Source organism: Lycorma delicatula, chromosome 2, assembly GCF_047948215.1.
Source record: "Lycorma delicatula isolate Av1 chromosome 2, ASM4794821v1, whole genome shotgun sequence".
Classification (NCBI taxonomy): domain Eukaryota; kingdom Metazoa; phylum Arthropoda; class Insecta; order Hemiptera; family Fulgoridae; genus Lycorma; species Lycorma delicatula.
The window spans coordinates 42,479,444-42,498,733 of record NC_134456.1 but is presented as its reverse complement, the minus strand read 5'-3'; the positions used below and the strand labels follow the sequence as shown (position 1 = coordinate 42,498,733).

Sequence of the window (19,290 nt, the reverse complement as noted above, 5' to 3'; positions counted from 1 at the left end):
AATGATGCAGTATGAAAAGTATTTTGGAGATCTAAAGATGATAGTCTATTGCTTTTTAATTAGTGCTTTTTAATAAGAGTAGGGCAATAGTAACAAAAAATCACTACATTAAAAAAGATTGGCCAAAGACAGAAGCACTCATAGCTAGGCAGAAAAATGTGTCAAGATCTTGTGAATCAAAACATGTGTGTTCTACACAATTACACATAAAACTTGGTTTGATAAAAAATGTTATCAAAGCAATGGATCATAATGACCAAGGTTTCTTATATCCTAAGAGCCCGTTTCCTAGTATCAAGGAGGCAAAAATCAAAGAAAAAATATTTGTTGGACCACAGATAGGTAATCTAATTAAGGATTCAAACTTTGAAAGGAGTTTGAATGAGTCTGAGAAAGCAGCATGGACATAGTTTCAAAATATTTTTAAATCATTCCTGGGCAATGCTTGGTGAATGCTTTCATTTGGATCTATCAATGATGAAACTCAGTACCAAGGAGAATGGAGCTCAAACATGTTTGCCGATTACTACTGCTGAAGAGGGACATTCCAGAGGCTGAATATAGGAGAAAACTGAAGGAAAACAGCTATTAGGTAAGATAATTTCATATGATAAGCTATATAATGCCTTTAAAACATCGGTTTTCTTGAAATTCATGTTACTAAAAACCTTGCCCTTAATTTAATTTTTTGTTTGCAACTTTGAAATCAGAGAAGGAAGATACTATAAACACACCTTATTGAATGCATGTAAGAAAAAAACATTTTTTAGACCAGTGTTATTACAGACTTGCTTAACTGATCTGGCACAAGTGAGTGGGGGTATTTAGTGATCAACCTACCCACTTTAACTCACCGGGTTGGTCTAGTGGTTAACACGTCTTCCCAAAATCAGCTGATTTGGAAGTCGAGAGTTACAGCGTTCTAGTAAAGCCAGTTATTTAAAGCCAGTTCAGTTTGTAAAGCCAGTTCTAGTAAAGCCAGGAAGTCCTAGTAAAGCCAGTTATTTTTACTCGGATTTGAATACTAGATCGTGGATACCGGTGTTCTTTGGTGGTTGGGTTTCAATTAACCACACATCTCAGGAATGGTCGAACTGAGAATGAACAAGACTACACTTCATTTACACTCATACATATCATCCTTATTCATCCTCTGAAGAATTATCTAAATGGTAGTTACCGGAGGCTAAACAGGAAAAAGAAAGAAAGAAGAACCTACCCACTTTACCTAAATAACAAAACAAAAACTAACCAGCACAGAAACATTACATCACACTATTATTAAAAATAATGATTAAAATAGCTTTCAGAATTCAAAAAGTAGGATACAATAGCTTCCAGAACAAAGGTAATAAATTATACACAGTGCACAATACATTTAGTACATTAGAAGTTTAGATCTTTGATTGCTCTGCTTGAACAGTCCTTCTTTGGATGAAGAAGTGCCCTGTTGTTACATAAAAGAATTCACATTACTTAGAATGATTGTGATGGCTAGTTATCAACCATCTCATATATAATGCTTACAGATAACAACATAATCATGTGCAGGATATTATCACTTAAAATTCATTATCACCATTAACAATGTCCTCAAAGAAATATCTCCCTATCATTACAAATTTGAAATTGTATACCATGTAGTCACATATTCCCTGTGAAGTTTTCTTTGTGTAGTATCAAATCTTTAATGAAAATTTTACTTATTTATACATCTTGAGATATAAAAATGAGCTTTAAAGTTGAAAGGATAGAGGCACTATCTTCTATGGTTTTAAAATTGTTTCAAGACAACATTCTACATAACACTCAGTTAATTCATATAGAGCCATCATATTATTATAATGAGATTTAAAATCTTCGCCAAAATTCTCTCTATACACTTTGATCTGAAATCCCTAAAAAGATAGGGATTAGTTTATAACTAAACAATGGGGTGAAAACATACTGTGTTTATCCTGGTAGCTTCAATATTTTGGGCATCCACATCCTAAAAGTTTTTTCAGTATAATCTTTTCATTTAATTTTTTTTTTTTTAAACCAAAAGTTATAGTTTATTACAAGTTTATTTACATTATTAATATCATATTCCTTTTAAGAAAAGTTGTGTTTCAGTTTAATTTAAATCGTCTTTGAAATAAACAATGAGTTCAGTCATTACTTTTAAATATTGATTCAGTAAAAAGAACTTGTTCCCCAAACTGCCGATGTTGTTTACTAAAATCGTATGAGTAATAATAGTTCTAATTATTAACAATACTTTCACCCATTTATACAAGATAGTCCCAATGCTACAAGAATAATAAAATTTTCAAAACAATTTCCAGACCTTTTTTCTTTACTAGTACTTTTCAAGAGGATGGTTATAAAATTATTAAATAAATTTAATGTAAGCAGAGTTGTACTGCATGTTTTAATTTATTTTATTTTTTTAGATATTTTTAAAGAATACTTTATTTTTTTTTTACTTTTGTTATTATTTTATGATTTTTTTCTGAGGCAGAATCCTGACAGTCATGTTTCACTTATGATTTGTGGAGATTTCAACAGTGTTCCAGAATGTGGAATATATAAGCTAATGACAAACAAACATGTTCCTCAGGACTCAATTGATTGGAAGAGTAGTAAGTGTTGACATTTTTTTTCCATTCTGTTGTCAACTTTTTTTCTTAATTTTAACTTTCTCTTCATGCAAGAGTGTGGTTTTAAACACCTTAACCATATTTATTTTATGTGAAAAGGCATACCCGTACATTGTATTGAGTAATGCATTACCTTAGATTTAAAATGTTTTTTAACCCAGTCATGTAATTTCTTTTTTGCTATAAATGCAGTCATATTATTTGTGAAGAAGGTAATAATGGTGTGGTATTTAGGGAAATATAATTTAAAATTATAAAAGAACGGCAAAGTTGAGAGACCCCCACATTCAAATTTATGAAGTGAAAACTTACATTTTAATTTTACTCATTTGATTATAATTATTATAAAGGTATGACTAGCCAGTTATAAGGTGCTCCTCTGATTCTACCATTACTCAATTTTATTCATTTGTAAGATGTGGGGAACTAAATCAGATATTTTATTTAGATCACAAAAATAGAAAAGTGATTTTTTATTTATCTAATCTGGAATACATGTTGAGTGGAAAAAATTGTCTTAAAGTCATGTTATCATAAATATATTTTTCAAAGAAAAATTTAGAAGATTGTTTTGCATAATTCTTTTTGAATAAGTTAGAAAATATGATGACAAAACTTGTGTGTAATTTTGCAAATCAAATATAGAGAATCTTTCTTACAGAGGGAATTGATTGGTTTGCTTGGCATTTCTCCTGCCACCACCCCATTCAGTCACCCTAAAGCATAAGACCAAATGACTGTGCCAGAAACAGTTACTGAGCCTCAAAACAGCCTCTCTACATAAATAACTATATATAATATTTTTTCTCTTTTTCATTTTTGCATTTGTATATCAATTGTTATACAAAGAAAAAAAGGACGAGACAATAGTGTAATTTGAAGTTATTTATTGCCTTATTCTGCTGGTAGAATAATTTTGTTGAAATATTAAACACTCGAATTTGTATTTATAGATTTAAATGAAGCAGTAGAAGGCTTAGAATTACACCAACCGTGGAATCTAGCAAGTGCTTGTGGGACACCAAAGTATACAAACTTTACTGTGGGATTTGCTGATTGCCTTGATTACATATTCTATCAGACTGACAGACTTGCTGTCAAACAGGTGAGTTATAATTACATGCCATGACTAAATAGTGACAGATTTATATTAAATTTCAGAAAAAATTCTAAGTAAATATAAATAAGATCTTTTTTTTTAATTTAGCAATGATTTTTTTGTAACTTCAGTTAGGCTGCTTTTAGCCAATTATAATGGGAGCTATAAGATTAAAAAATTAAATAGCAAAATATTTTTGTGTAAAAACACTTTGAAATAAGTTGATCAGAACAACTGCACAATATTTTTCATATCAAATAGATGGATATTTCTAAAACCATGAAAAGAGATCACATAATTTTTACTTAAATGGGAAATTGATTTTCTTCATTTCTCCTTCTCAAGTCGTACTATTTTTTTCTTTCACTTGCTATACTCATTTAATTTCTATAAACTAGCAATACTGCAAGTGTATTACTTAGTAACTAATTTTTAAATGCACTCTCCTCTTGACAGGTGTTACTGTATTTAAATGTATATTTCCTTGATTTTTAAACATATTTCATTTAGTAACATGCTAAGTTTGATTATTTATTTGAGAAAAAAGTGAATTTTTTTTTCATGCCTCTTGGCAGGTGTATACATAAAATAATGCATTTAAGGGTATAAATTTATTATCAAGAATTAAAAAAAGTCATGTTGTCAAAAACTAGCTTTAAATAAATTTTCTCATCATTAATAAGTTAAACAAAATAAGCACAAATTAATTTTTTTATGTGTTATCATATTGAAACCAATTATTAATATAAAATTAATTTTAATTTTTATATATAGAACGATTAAAACTTTAAACTTCTTAAAGAACATTATCTTTTTGGGAATATAGCAGTCATTTCAACACCAAAAATAGATTAACATGCCTAAGTCAACAAATATCAATTATTACATGAGTTCTAAAGTCATTCATTTGCTATTTAAAAACATTTGTTTTATTTCTCCTTTAATACCACTAAGTAATCAATAACATTTATGCTTGAAAGTAGCAAACTTGCATTAGAAAGTGGTATATTGTTTCAGCTTCTAGCATATTACAATGTTAAATCACATTGTAAAATTGGATACAGGTGAAATAACAAGTGCCACTTCTTTCCAAGGTTTATTTTTAGGTTGTCCCCTTAAGTTAAATATGTGTAACCAAATTACTTTCTGATATGTACTTAAGTTATTAGCTGATTGATATTGGCCAGAAATCTTATTGTGCAGGTTCTTTATAGAAATATTTAATATGATACGTCAATCCTGGAATGTAAAATACAGGTCCAAACGGTTCTTCACCAGTACATTGATGGCATTTCTCCACAGTTTTTGCAGTTTCCACCATTGTTCATTATTTTGCATGTATTCACCAATATCTGGATCCACAAAATTATACCTAAAGTTGAACCATACTCATATATATATTGACATCCAGCTGTTCAGATTTGTGATGTACCCTTACATGAATCACTCTTTAATGTTTGCTTTTGGCATATGTTTTTGTGCAAGGGAATTTGATAGGAATAATTTGCAGGAAGGACACTTTTTGTTTATCTAAAAATTCCATCAAATATCTACTGTTGTGTGAAAGAATATATCTGGCACAATTTTTTCAGAGGATCGTTTCTGTAATACTAGTTGTGAATATTAGCTTATTACAGATATTAGATGCTTAATAGAAAAGATATTAGTGAACTGTATGAGAACTCTCTCACTTATTTGTTCCAATTAGCCATATGCATTGTTATATAGTTATCTAAACTGGCAACTGTATACAACATGCTCTGCTAGTATGATACTTGAATGTCTGTATACAACTTATGAGTTTAAAATCTATAGTTGCCTAGTAAAATTTTGTAATAAAGCCAAATTTCTCCCCATTAATGCATAAGTATCCTAACGCATACGAAAAATTCATTTAAAAAAATGTAATAATGAAAATTTAGTTCTCTAATTTAAATATAGTCCTACTAAATTATATAGAAACAAATTACCTGGACTTTTATAAGTGGAAATGGTAAAGGGGTTATAATAAACATAAAAAAAATAAATACGTGAGCAGGGGTGGTAGAGGGATGATTTGTGGAGGGTTGGAAAGAGGTGGAAAATGGTATTATTGCGATTTCTGGCAAAGGTTGACGTCAAAAAAATTATCCAATACAAATGTTGTAGATCGTACAAAAATCTACAACTTTTGTAAAGATCACTTTTTAACATAACGTCAAAATTTTGGAAAAAAATGCGAAAAGTCGTTTTTCTTTTCTTTTTTTTTGTTTTTGTAAAAATAATTTAATTTTGATGAAACTTGGTGAAGTATACCTTTTTGTATCTTAAATAACCACAAATTTTTTTTAGATAAAAAAATCAATAAGTTTCTGAGTACTCATTTTTTCCGGTCCGAAACACTTTAATTTTTTTTTTAATTCTACTTAGAAAAATCATTGTACAGAGTTCTGCCAGTGCTTATGTTTTTTGTTTTGGCATATGCTTTTTGCTAGAATAAAAAAAATCTATAATCACAATTCAGAAGCATGCTTAAAAATGCAAAAAAAATAACTCTTGCAACAATGAATTTTTCAGTAATTGTGGATAATTTGTTTAAAGTTTTAAAAAAATTCAAAAACTGATTACACCATTCAGTTGTATGGAAAAAAATGCAAAAGAAACTGTGTTTCATTGTATGACCTGAAACTTTATTTTTGTACAGTATTGCTATAAACATTTAAGTCGAATAATTCTGTGTACCGAAGGATCTAAAAAAGAGCGGCAAGTGGGTGTGCAGCTCTGTTCCCACTATCACTTTTCCCCGACGGGGAGTCTTATTCTTTAAGACTTTGGGGATTGGCATCCTCACGGGCCTATCCTCTGCTGCTTTTCTTCCCACTACACAGTAAGCTGCAGAACACTTTCCACTATACACCTATACTGCACCAAGAACACTACGCAAATTACAACATATACCCTTACACAACAACATCCAACACAATTTTTTCCTACATTTACACTTGGTGGTGTTGTGACATCTTACGAAACGCAACCATAACCCAAGGTGGGAACTATCATGCCGATGGGTGAATGGCTCTACGTAGTGAGTCTCGAACGATGTCCTCTGGGCACCAGAGCAAACCCAGTTGTATTTAGCTCTAGCTTCAGTACGCGTGCACTCTGCTGGAGTGGTCTGTTTTATCACCGGTACTCGTGGGACCAAAATGTCAGTTCCAGATAATAATACTATGATGGTTGGTGGTCCATCTGAAAATAACCACCATTTTTAATCTTGTGAAAAGACCCCATTCAGCCTTATCTGACGAGGATAATAGCCTGGTAGAAGAGAGTTCATTAAATCGTAAATATAAAAACATATGTTTCGTTGTTCTCCGCAATAATCAGGAAGGCGGCTCCCTCCAAAATGTCCCACCTTTTTTGATAAACAAGGTTATAACAACCTCAAGCGGTTCCCTGAAAAATATTAGTAAGTTACAAGGCAGATCAATTATGATCGAAACTTTTAATGGTGAACAGAGTTGATCTATCTTACGTCTCTGTAATATGGGAGGTATAAATATCAGTGCAGAATGCCACAAAACATTAAATATGAGCCGGGGAGTAATTTTTTGTCGAGACCTTTTAGATATGGATATCACGGAATAGTTGATGAGCTTCGTCCCCAAGATGTTGTTGAAGTGAAGCGAATAATGAAATGACAGAGCGGAACAGAAGAACCGACACCGTCTCTTCCATCAGAGACATTCCATCTCTCTGTTCCACCAGAGAAGATTAAAGTGGGTTACCTCTCGGTTCGGGTACGACCATTCATACCCAACCCACGGCGATGTTTCAGATGCCAAGGATATGGTCACACTATAAAATCTTGCTCGACGTGCTAAAGAAGGTCACAATGACACTAACTGCGAAGAAAGTGAAAAATGTGTGAACTGCAGTGGTTCACATACAGCCCGCTCCCGAGATTGCCCAACCTTTAAAGAAGAAAAGGCAATTCTCAAAATCTGTAATGAGCAGAAGCTATCTTTCCCAGCTGCACACAGAGAATATAAAACGATAAATAACTCACGGAACCTGGTTAAACCATATGTATCGTTTGCCACCGCTACATCAAAATAAACTTCTACAAATGTTAGTAATCAGCAGTGCGGATCTTAAACCTCAAGAACTTGTTCAGGTGCTTTCTGACCAAGTTGCTTCACTTACAGCCACTATTTCAGAACTTACAAAGATGAACAAAAATTCTTTCATCGCAATTAGTAAACCCAACAGTGTGATCCCTCTGAAAGTTTTACCGGAACAGACAGGGATTATCACAGCTGGCAGTAAGCCACCTAATAAGCTCCCCGTAAAGGGAACCCACATAACCACCCCCTCTGGGATGTCATCTGCGGCATCTCATTCTAATAAATCTCCTCCACCATCACCTCATATACTGGAGGAAGTGGTTGAAGAACCACCCGACCCCAGGGCATCAGAGTTCTTTAAAATAAAAAATACAAAAAATAAAAACCAAATCACATACAACTAATTTTTTTATAGTTTCCTGAATTTATTATTTATTTATTTTTTACACTTATGAACATTATTCAGTGGAATGTTAGAGGTCTTCGGTCCCGCATTGAAGGTATTAGAGTATTGGCGCACGCACATGATCCACTAATCATGTGTTTCCAAGAAACTCATCTTCTGCAACATGACCCAATAACACTCAGAGAGTACTTCGGTGAGAGATTCGACTGTCTAGTAGACAGTAGAGAGAGTGGTGGAGTGGCTATTTATGAAGAATGGGGTGTCGGCTACAAGGATTCATCTAACCACTTTCATTCCTGCTGTTGCAGTAAATGTCTCTATCCCCTTCAAATTGCATATCTGCTACTTGTATGTCTTACCAAACACTGAGTTCAGTGCTCTAGATGTCTCAAATTTCCTCACGCAAATACCATCTCCATCGTTAATAGTAGGAGACTTCAATGCCCACCATCTTTCCTGTAGCTCAACCTTCTGCTCCACTCGAGGAAATATGATAGAGTGAGACAAGACTTGGACCTTTGAATACTGAATAATGGATCACACACATTCATGTCTTTATCATCTAGTACTGTATCTAACATCGATCTCTCCATATGCTCACCGAATTTACTCCCTTATCTTAATTGGTCTGTTTGTGATGCCTTCACGGCATTGATCACAGACCAATTATTATTGGTTTCGGTGTAGACCGCGAGGTCAAAAGAATGCCACGGAGATGGATTGTTGAAAAGGCGGATTGGAATGGATACCATAAAGCCTTCCAATCACAGTATGACGATGGTGCGAACATCCTTGACCAATGTTACTCTTTTACGTCCATGATACTTGAGAATGCCATCAGATATATCCTACAAACATCGGGTAATCCTATACGTCCCTCCGTTCTATGGTGGAATGATGATTGCAAATATGCTATTAGGAATCGACGGCAGGCATTACGCAAATTTAATCGTAGGCCTACAACTGAACATCTAAATTTATACAGCGGGGCTAGAGCGGTATGCTGTCGAGTATTCCTGAACGCTAAGAGGAGTTCATGGACAAAATATGTGAACACTATCTCACGCACTACTCCCATGTCTACTGTGTGAAAAAAAAATCCGTGCAATTTTCGGATCACTGAAACAATCTATTCTCGGTCTTATTGATAAAGGAGAACTCCTTTCATCATCTTCGGCTATGGCAAATACTTTAGCAAAATCTTTCCGCTCGGTGTTTCTCACTTCATCGTATAATAACGATTTTCAAAGATACAAGATACAGATAGAAATATTATCGTTAAGCATTGGTGATTCGGTTGGTGAATTAAACACCCCATTCGTATTTAAGGAATTGTTACACGCACTTAAAAACTCACGTGACACTTCCCCTGGACCGGACAACATTCGCCTTGCCATGCTTTCATATTCCTAATTCAACACTACAACATCTTTTGAATATTTACAATGGTTTATTCTCCGAACAAGTCATCTCTCCCGGCTGGTCAGAAGCATTTATTATACCAGTACTAAAACCTGGTAAAGACTTAACCAACCCCTCAAGCTACCGCCCTATTTCTTTAACAAGTTTTTTGTGTAAAATAATGGAGAAAATGGTAAACCGCAGGCTTACATAGTACTTGGATAGACATGGCTTTCTATTTCCAGAACAGTGTGGTTTCCGACAAGGACGATCTTCCATTGACCATTTAGTGTCAATGGAAACAGCCATACAAAACGCTTTCCTAAACCGCCAGCACCTCGTCGCTATCTTCTTTGATATAAAAAAGGCGTACGACACGGCCTGGCGACGTGGTATTCTCAAAGAATAGGGACTCAAGGGCAATATGATTGCTTTTATCCGGGGATTCTTAAATCACCGAACGTGTCGTGTTCGTGTGGACGATTCGCTCTCAGGTAGTGGCATCTTGAAGAATGGAGTGCCTCAAGGTAGTGTATTAAGTGCCACCTCTGTAGCCATAAACAGTATTACCAATTGCGTGCAGGCTCCTTTCTCATTTTCTCTATTTGTAGATGATTTTGCTATTTGCATTGCGAGCAGTTCAATACCCACAGCAGAGAGACTACTACAGTACACTATATCTCACCTTGAAGCTTAGTCCAGGATTACTGGTTTCACATTTTCATCCGACAAAACAAAATGTGTAATCTTCTCTCGGCTACAAAACCCTTCTATTCCGCAAGTTTTTCTGAACGGAGAGCTTATTGCTATCTCTCCTTACGTCAAGTTTTTAGGTTTATTTTTTGATAGTCGTCTTACTTGGCTCAAACATATAAAATAATTAAAAACAAAATGTTCCAAACTTTTAGATATGATGCGAGTCCTTAGTAACAACAATTGGGGAGCCGATCGGTCACTTATGATACGTTTTTACTATTCCCTCTGTGCTTAAAATGCTGGATGGTGTACGTCATGCTTTCATTCGGCTTGCCAGAGGCGCGTTTAGGTCAAGCCCTGTCACAAGCTTACTAGTAGACTGTGGTCAACCATCACTTTGGGATAGACAAGACCAGCTTTTATATCTTATTTTGCTCGTCTCAAAGGACAGCCAAATCACACTCGGCTTTTGACTCAGTCCTTAAAAATCCTAATTTAGGAAAGTATGAGGACCGTCCACGTTGTACTGCACCTGTAGGTGTCCATACCCAATGTCTGCTGCAGCATATAAATGTTGACACAGCGTCATTCTTTCCAACATATCTGTGCTCATATCCTCCGTGGGGAATAAACCTTATAAATTTTACTTTTATTCCAATCATCCTTTCGTCATTGAAATTTACAACGCAATCGCCGAGTTGAATAATCGCAACACAGAAGTAAGTTTTTGCTGGGTCTGTAGCCACGTAGGGATTCCAGGTAATGAACATGCAGATTCCGCTGCCAAAGATGCATGTAATCAACCTCCTTTCACCACCCGAGTTGCTACTCCTGATTTTACTAATTATGTAAATCAATCTCTAAGATCAAAGTGGCAAGGTGATTGGATGGCTACCATAGATAATAAACTCCGGCAGATGAAAGATTCTGTGATGCCATGGGACTCCTCATGTAGAAAAACTCGGCGTGAGGAAGTAGTCCTCTGTCGATTGCGGATAGGACATACGAGGGTCACACACGAGTACCTGATGTCAGGAGGACATGCACCCCTATGCGTACGATGTAACTGCCGCATGACTGTGCGCCACATACTCGTGGATATGTTAATCGGCGTTGCGTCATAAATTTAAACTACCCAGATACATCTGTGGTGTCTTGTGCAATGACAATAAAGTTTTAAACTGGATGTTTCTGTTTTCGCGTAGTGCTGGGTTAATACGAGGGTTATTTTTTTCAAGGTCCGATCGGTAACGAAACTAAAACCACAGTGAAAATAAAAAAATTTTTATTTTTAACAAGTACCTACATAGTTAGCTATTTCTCTACATAGTCGCCACACCGATTTAGACATTTGTTGTAGCGTGGTACCAACTTTCCAATACCCTCGTCATAGAACGGAGCCGCCTTGTTTTTAGCCATGTTTCTACGCTGGTCTGCAGCTCGATGTCTGTGCCAAAATGTTGTCCTCCTAGCCGGCGTTTCATGTGAGCAAAGAGGTGAAAATCGGATGGAGCCAAGTCCGGGCTGTATGGTGGGTGATCAAACACTTCCCAACGAAAACGCTGCAGGAGCTCATTGTTTTGTGATGGTGTTACAGCATCTTGGGAACCCATCTCGCACACAGTTTGCAGTACTGAAGTCTCTAACTCACAATGGTGTAGAGAGCAGACCCTGAAATTTCAGGAAACGAATCACTCAATACAGAAATTGTGAACCGACGATTTTCTCGAATTGCCTCATCCACTCGCTCAACGAGATCATCGGTTGACACTCGCTTCCTTCCCTGACCGCCTGCATCATGAACATCTGTACTTCCTGCTTTAAAGTCCCTACACCATTGTCGTACTTTGCTGTCACTCATTGAAGTTTCACCGTACACATTACTTATTCGTCGATGAATTTCAGCTGCATTACACCCGTCAGCCTGAAGAAATCGAATTACCGCACGCACCTCACACTGGGCGGGAGAAGCTATTGTTGTAGACATCTTTATGTGCTAGCTGCCTGTTCAGAATTAAACGAAGTGACGCGGCGTGATTGAAGGCCATACTAGAGACGCTGCGCAACACATATGCGCAAAGGTTCATCCGATTTTTGCGCGGGTTTTATTTCGCGACTGATCGGACCTTGAAAAAAATAACCCTCGTGCAAAAAATGTAAAATTGTCGCGTATATTTTTTGTGCTGGAAGAGTTTTTAATAAGTTTGTTTTTTATTTTTAATATTTGTGGTTCTGTGTTTTTATTTTGTTATCCGAGTAGGGAGTCTTTTACACTCCCTATCGGAATTTGTTAAATTTTATATAGTTTTTTTATTATTTTTACTTTTATGTTTTAAAAAACTTCGTCTGTGATATTAGTTGTAAGATTTTAGTGATATTATTTGTAAGTCTTTAAATATAATAGTTTTAATTTTTATTTCACTTTTTTAATTTTTGTTTTTAACTGAATTTTTTATTATATAGTTTGTATTAGTTTTAAGTTTTATTTAATTTTATTATTTTAGTTTTTAACCTAGTTTTGAGTTTTATGTTAGTGTTTTTATGGTTTTTAGCTTTTTTTAATCCTTTTGTTGGGTAAAGTTAACAATAAATAAAAGAACACACAGCTCATATTTGCCAAAAGAAATTGGACTTTAATTGGAAAGGAGACAAATGAACTTAATTTAAATCATAACCTTAAAAAATAAAAATAAATTGTGAAATTAACATAACTTAATGATACTTAATAAATATCAGCTGAATCAACATATGAACAATGATATTAAATGAGAAAATACATGAATAAGCATTTTTCAAATACACATTTTGAAAACCTACAATTTAACAAAGCCTGAAAACAAGAGAACATAGAACACGTTATTTACAATTATATACTTAGAAAAACAAAACATCAATAAACGTAGTATGACTGGAAAACTATTGCATTACTGACATATGTTGTAATATTGAAAAATTAGCAATGAAAAAATGTTATTAACTTAGAAAAATAAATTACAGTAAATCTTGTTATTGGTACTGGCCTTTCTTGATTTATGAACATCAAACTTAGAATTAAATAACTAAAACAGGTAATTCTAGTTTAGTGTAGAAAAAAGGCCACAATAATATTCTAGTACAAAAAGAGTTAATTACAGTAATCAAATTGAAATAAGTAAATATATAAATAGAGTTCATTTAGTAGTAAGCTTTCTTGAAAATATAAAATTACAAAGTCCAAAAACATAAACTCACATTAGGAGAAATTTGCTTTAGGTTAATTTAAGAGAAGTATTATGAATACAGTTCATGAGTAGAAAAGAATTAATCTCGGCGATTAACAAGTTACAAGATTAAATGATAGAGTTAATTACAATAACAACAAATTGTAATAATTAAGCACATAAAATATGTTGCACATGAACAATGACATTGTGGTGGCTTATATAAGCCATCTTTCGTGACTGCACTTAAGTGAATAAATGGTTTTTTAAACCAAACTTGAAAATGAAATGCATAATGTACGATTAACTGAATGTTTCACAAATTTTACTGATAAAATAACTGTTTAACGTAATAAATAATGAAAATTAAAATGCACATATACATACAGTTTATCCTTGGCGTATGAAGAATACAGAGGGGAACGTGGTTTAGAAGTTGAACAAGACGTGGCGTCTCAGATTTGTAGCAATGAGTTTGGAGAGAATACTGCATCAATGAAAATGTAATCAGCGACTGGAAAAGATTCGGCATCGATAGAATTGGCAGTTTGTAGTGATTGACACACTATTAACAGAGACGTAATATACTGAAGTGGCAGAATGACTTAACAAAGAAACGAGGCAAAACAAAACATAGAGATCGGTGAAGTCACGAAACACTGACGAGTAGAACTAGAGAATATTTCGACGGAGAAATACCACAACGTTTATGAGAGTATGAATGCGATGAAAATATTTAAACATTATACAGGAGAAACAATTGCAAGCTGATCCATCCAAGGCTGGAAGGATCAGCGTTGCGGAACCGCACAACGTGAAAGTCAGGACTAGAATGCCAAAATGGTGGCGTGATGAGAAGTTGGGGGAAGCAAACCTAGGCAGTGGACAGGAGAGTGTGTGTGTAAAAGACAAGAGATGTGTGCATGTTTAGTATGGGAACGAAATAAAAAAGGGTGCGTGAAGGCAGCAATAAATAATTCGAGAAATGAAAACACGGCCACTATAGGTGACAGAAACAGACAGTCTGAGCGGCGCCAGAAGTGTCGAATGCGAAAACAAAAACCGAAACAAGCCTATTATAGAAATACACAAATGACAACCCATACAAAAGAGAGCAATAAATTACCAAGCATGAAGCAAACAACAAGACCCAACCCTAGCTTTGAATTCATAGGAAATAACACAACTTTACGCAATGGCGTAAACACCTTTTGTTATCTGAGAATGGGTCTTTTACACCCATCTCGAACCTTGTTAAATTGTATTCACTTTTGATTTTATTTTCGATTTTACCTGTAATATTAGTTTTAAGTTGTATTATTTATCCTTTAGATTAATTTCAATTTCTTTTATTTTTTCATTAAAAAAAATCCGGGCGATGGTAATGCGTAAACATTTTTCGCCCTTAAAAAAACTTTTTAAAACTTTTCAAAATCACTTTTTACAAAAAATGGCTTCAGAAAAAACATTAAATGGCCAACTGTTTCATCAATTCACTAGCACTGAAGCTTTACCAACTACCAAAAATGTAGTACATGTTATTGATCATGGATTTCTATTACACAAAATGTTTTGGCAAAAAAATGATACCATTGAAGTGATTACCAGAAAATATTTGTCTTTTGTACGCAGTCATTATGCAAACAATAGCTGTATAGTATTTGATGGTTATCCAGACAATGAGGCTGATAATGAAAATTCAACTGCATCTTCAGCAAAAACAGCTGAACATTTAAAGCAAAAAAATTGTTCGATTGTTCCTCCCTTTAATATTGAACCACACACAAAAATAATACTTTTACAAGTGAAATTTTTGTCAAATCATAAAAATAAGAATGAATTAGTAAAAGAGTTGCCAAAAGCATTTAGATTTCAAGGATATACAATTAACAAACAGAAGAAGATGCAGATTTATTAATTATTAATTCAGCAATAGAAATCGCCAAACAAAAAAGTTTATAAATGCAGCAACAGGAGTCACTGAATGTTGTTGTTGGCCAAGATATCGTTGATCTTTTGGTTCTATTAAATCAATTAAATTCAACTAATGCAACAATTTACTTTCTCAAGCCAGGTACAGGCAATGTAAGTGACTCAATGTATTCATCAAATAGTTTTAAAAATACAAAGATTATCGTTCTATTGTTGGTTTTTTACATTGTTTTGCAGGCTGTGACACAACATCTGGTTTTGCAGGAAAAGGAAAAAACAACATTAAATTCACTGATTAAAACTCCCGAGTTGACAGAGTTGGTAAAGCCTTTTTATCAGACTAATGCAGAGCCAAAAGTCATTGCTCAAAATGGTTGTAAATTAATTTCATCTATTTACAAATGCACAAATGATAAATTATCTCTGGATGATTTGAGATTTCAGCAATACAAAATATTAACTGCAAAGTCTACTTTTAAATTAGAAAAATTACCACCAACTGTTGGAGCAGCTGCACAACACTCCTATATAGCATACTTTCAGCATCATACATGTGGTTTGGAAACAAAATAACTGCAATAAGTGGGGCTGGAAAGAATTGCAAATAATTCCAAAATAATCATGACTTGCTTTACAGAAGTCTCTGTCACGCCAGAAGATTTATAAATACAATCTCTTACAGCTGCAAAACCAGTTGTGAAGCTAATAGATGCGGGTGTCAAAAACATGGACAGCGATATACTGATTTATGTACAAAATGTCGTGGTTTGGACAATTGTTCGAATGTTGACAAAATTTAGGAAGATTTCAATGATTCTGAAGACATTTCACATAAAATCGAGCAGCCAAGTCTTTGCTTAACCCAGAAAATCAATACCCGAGGAATTTAGTGATATCAAATAAACATTTGAAGATCAGGAAGAAACCCAGTCTAATGAAGGATCAGACAATGAAGATCAAGTTAAAAAGTTGCCATAAAGACCAAGATTGGCTTAGTATTATTTAATTGTAAAAATTTTGAAAAATATAATAATTTTTATATTTAAATAAAAGAAATATTTTTGCGAAAAAGGGAAGAGAAAAAAGGGAATATTGTTTGTCCCATATGCGTTCCTATATCATTCATCCGATTGCGATTTAACTTTGGTGAGTTGTTCTGCATACACCCGCGAAGGTTTCTGAATTAGTTGGGACCCACTAGGTGGCGCTGAGGTCGAGATACTTCGGAGAATTGTATTTATGGTCCAATTTGGCTCATTTTCAGAATATATATTAGTTACATAAAAATAAATATTTTTGCGAAATTTGGAAAAAGGGAAGTAGGGAGAAAGGGAAAAAGGAAAAAAGGGAAGATGTGAAGAAGGGAAAGGTTAAATTTTGTGAGGTAGTTTTTTAATGTTTTATCGAACTTTCATTTGTGTTCATTTAATTTATATATACATGGTGAAATATAGCAATGGCAAAGCATTGCCGGGTCAGTTAGTTATTAAGTAATCATTATATATAAATTTTTAAAATGTTAAAATAAAAAAAATTAAGTCAGACCGGAACTGATGTGCACGATATGTGTGTCCCCTTGCACGATCCAAATATTTCATTAATTAAAATGTTATTTGGTTATAAGTCTGGAACCAGTGAAAATAAGTACCACTTACGATATATCGTTGAAAGGCACTCAATAAAGGCTTATACTGCAGTTAAGAAAAAGTCCAAAATCTAAATTTTTTTTGGTTTTTGGGCCTTTTGGACACTTTTGGTCCAGTCGATTGCAATTAAAAGGGTAGGTGCACAACTAGATGTTATAACAGTCGTAAATCCAAAATTTCAACATTCTACGGCTTATCGTTTTTGAATTATGCAAGATACATAGGTATGTACAGATGTCATGCCGAAACTAGGCAAAATATATTCAGGAATGGTCAAATGGATATTTCCGTTGAAATCTGAAAACCTAAATTTTTTGCGGTCACAATACATCTTTTACTTCATATAAGGAAGTAAATTAATAAATCTGGCAAAGATAAGTTGTGTAGTTGTGGTAAGCAAATCCACTATTTCTTTCTAATTTATCCAAACAGTGCAACTGCAATGTTAGTACTACTAAATACATTTATTTATAATTAAACGTACTTGCTATTTAATCCTTTTTGTTTAAAACCGAAGCATACAAGTTACTTATGACTAAGTATTATATATTATAGAATTTATATTTTAATAAAATAAAGTATATAAAAAGTTTAAAATTATATGCTGCGAGGCTTAATATTTTGGTTAATATTACTTAGAAACATTTACTTAGTGTAATAGAATCCTATTAACAAAATTGTCTGTTTTGACGATTTAATTCAAGTAAAACTACAATGCATTTAAATTTTAATAAGGAAATTAATAATACTTTGTAATATAAGTATTAACTTAATTGAAAATGTTTCAGGTGATCCCAATGCCCAGTGAAGAAGAATTAAGGCAGCATGTTGCAATTCCAAGTGTAGTGTTTCCATCTGATCATATAGCTTTAATCGCTGATTTGTGTTGGATTGATAATGATTAGTTAATTTTTTAATAAAGTTGAGTAGTAAATAATTATATGAAAAGTATTCTATTGTAAATTTATTTTAAGAAAATTCTTTATTTTACAAAGAACATTCACTTTGGTATATAATGGACACCCGAACTCTGAAAAGAGGGAAAAGGGCAAAGAGGGGTGGTCAGTCTTTTCAACATCATCAGCTATTCACACATCTATACGTAAACTATTTCTTTCTCACTCAGTTATTCATTCTTTTCAGGAGTAATTTTATTTTTGCTATAATGTGTATATTCAGATTTGTGCGGGTAATGAGACAGATTAAATGTAATTTCTAGCAGGAGATTTTACTTGAATTCTATTAACAAAAAAAAAGTTTAATAAAATTTCTTGTAATTAAAAACAACCAACCTATAATGGAAATAACCAACAAAAAAGTCTGAATTATCAACAAGTATTTATTAAAGTAGTTATTTCTGAAAGTGTGAATTATTTTTCATTTCTTCAATTAAGAAACTGCACTAAAAAAAAAAAAGTTACAAACATAAAATTTTAGAGAAGATATTTAACTTTAAAAGAGTAGGTGTCATTTTGTTCATAATAAGAAATGAAATACTTAAGATTTTTCTAATAAAGAAATAATAAAACAGTAACAGATGTGAATAATTGAAAGTTAATTTGGCCCTCATTTTGAAATTTGTGAACAAAAAATCTTCATTAATTGATTTTTTATTGTAAATTTAAATATATATATTTATTAATTTTTACAAAAATATATCAAGATTATTGGAATTGTAAGTGTGTCTCTGAAAGGAATGTGTTGTGTGAGAGAGTGATAGGTGATTGTACTAAAAAATCATTCAATAAGTATTGATACTCATAGTATTTAGTAAGCATTACTATGACAAGATAAGTACTAACAACCGGTATTACAAAACCACACTGTTTCATCTCTCACACCAATAGTAATTATTAATAAATCAATATATTTAAATTAAAAAAAAAGGAGATGAAGTCAGATTCAAACCAATGTGCCATCCCCTTGTAAAAGCGAAAAGAGCTCTGTGAACTCTGCGGTAGGCCCCACAGCTCCAGGAGATTTCGGAGAAACCCTGGATCAGCTCCAGGATTTGGCTGGACCGACCTGGGCCCTGAGGGTCTAGAGGGGTCCACTCCCTGGCTAGAAGTTGGGCAAGTAAAGTGAGCGCCGACGACCAGTTAATTAATCAATAAAATATTAATAGATAAAAATAAATCTTAAACGACCAAAATCAAATGTAA

The 19,290-nt window shown here is 33.5% G+C and overlaps 1 protein-coding gene across 1 annotated transcript in view; it reads left to right on the top strand.

The window, feature by feature from the left end:
• LOC142318752 (2',5'-phosphodiesterase 12) overlaps positions 1 to 18,079 on the top strand; it is a 55,647-nt gene extending 37,568 nt beyond the window's left edge. Inside the window, exons 6-8 of the mRNA XM_075355185.1 lie at positions 2,504 to 2,624; positions 3,596 to 3,747; positions 17,917 to 18,079. Of these exons, the coding sequence (XP_075211300.1) occupies positions 2,504 to 2,624; positions 3,596 to 3,747; positions 17,917 to 18,033 (390 nt within the window). The 3' untranslated portion in view covers positions 18,034 to 18,079. The remainder of the gene's footprint in view (positions 1 to 2,503; positions 2,625 to 3,595; positions 3,748 to 17,916) is intronic.
• The last annotated feature ends 1,211 nt before the right edge of the window (positions 18,080 to 19,290 follow it).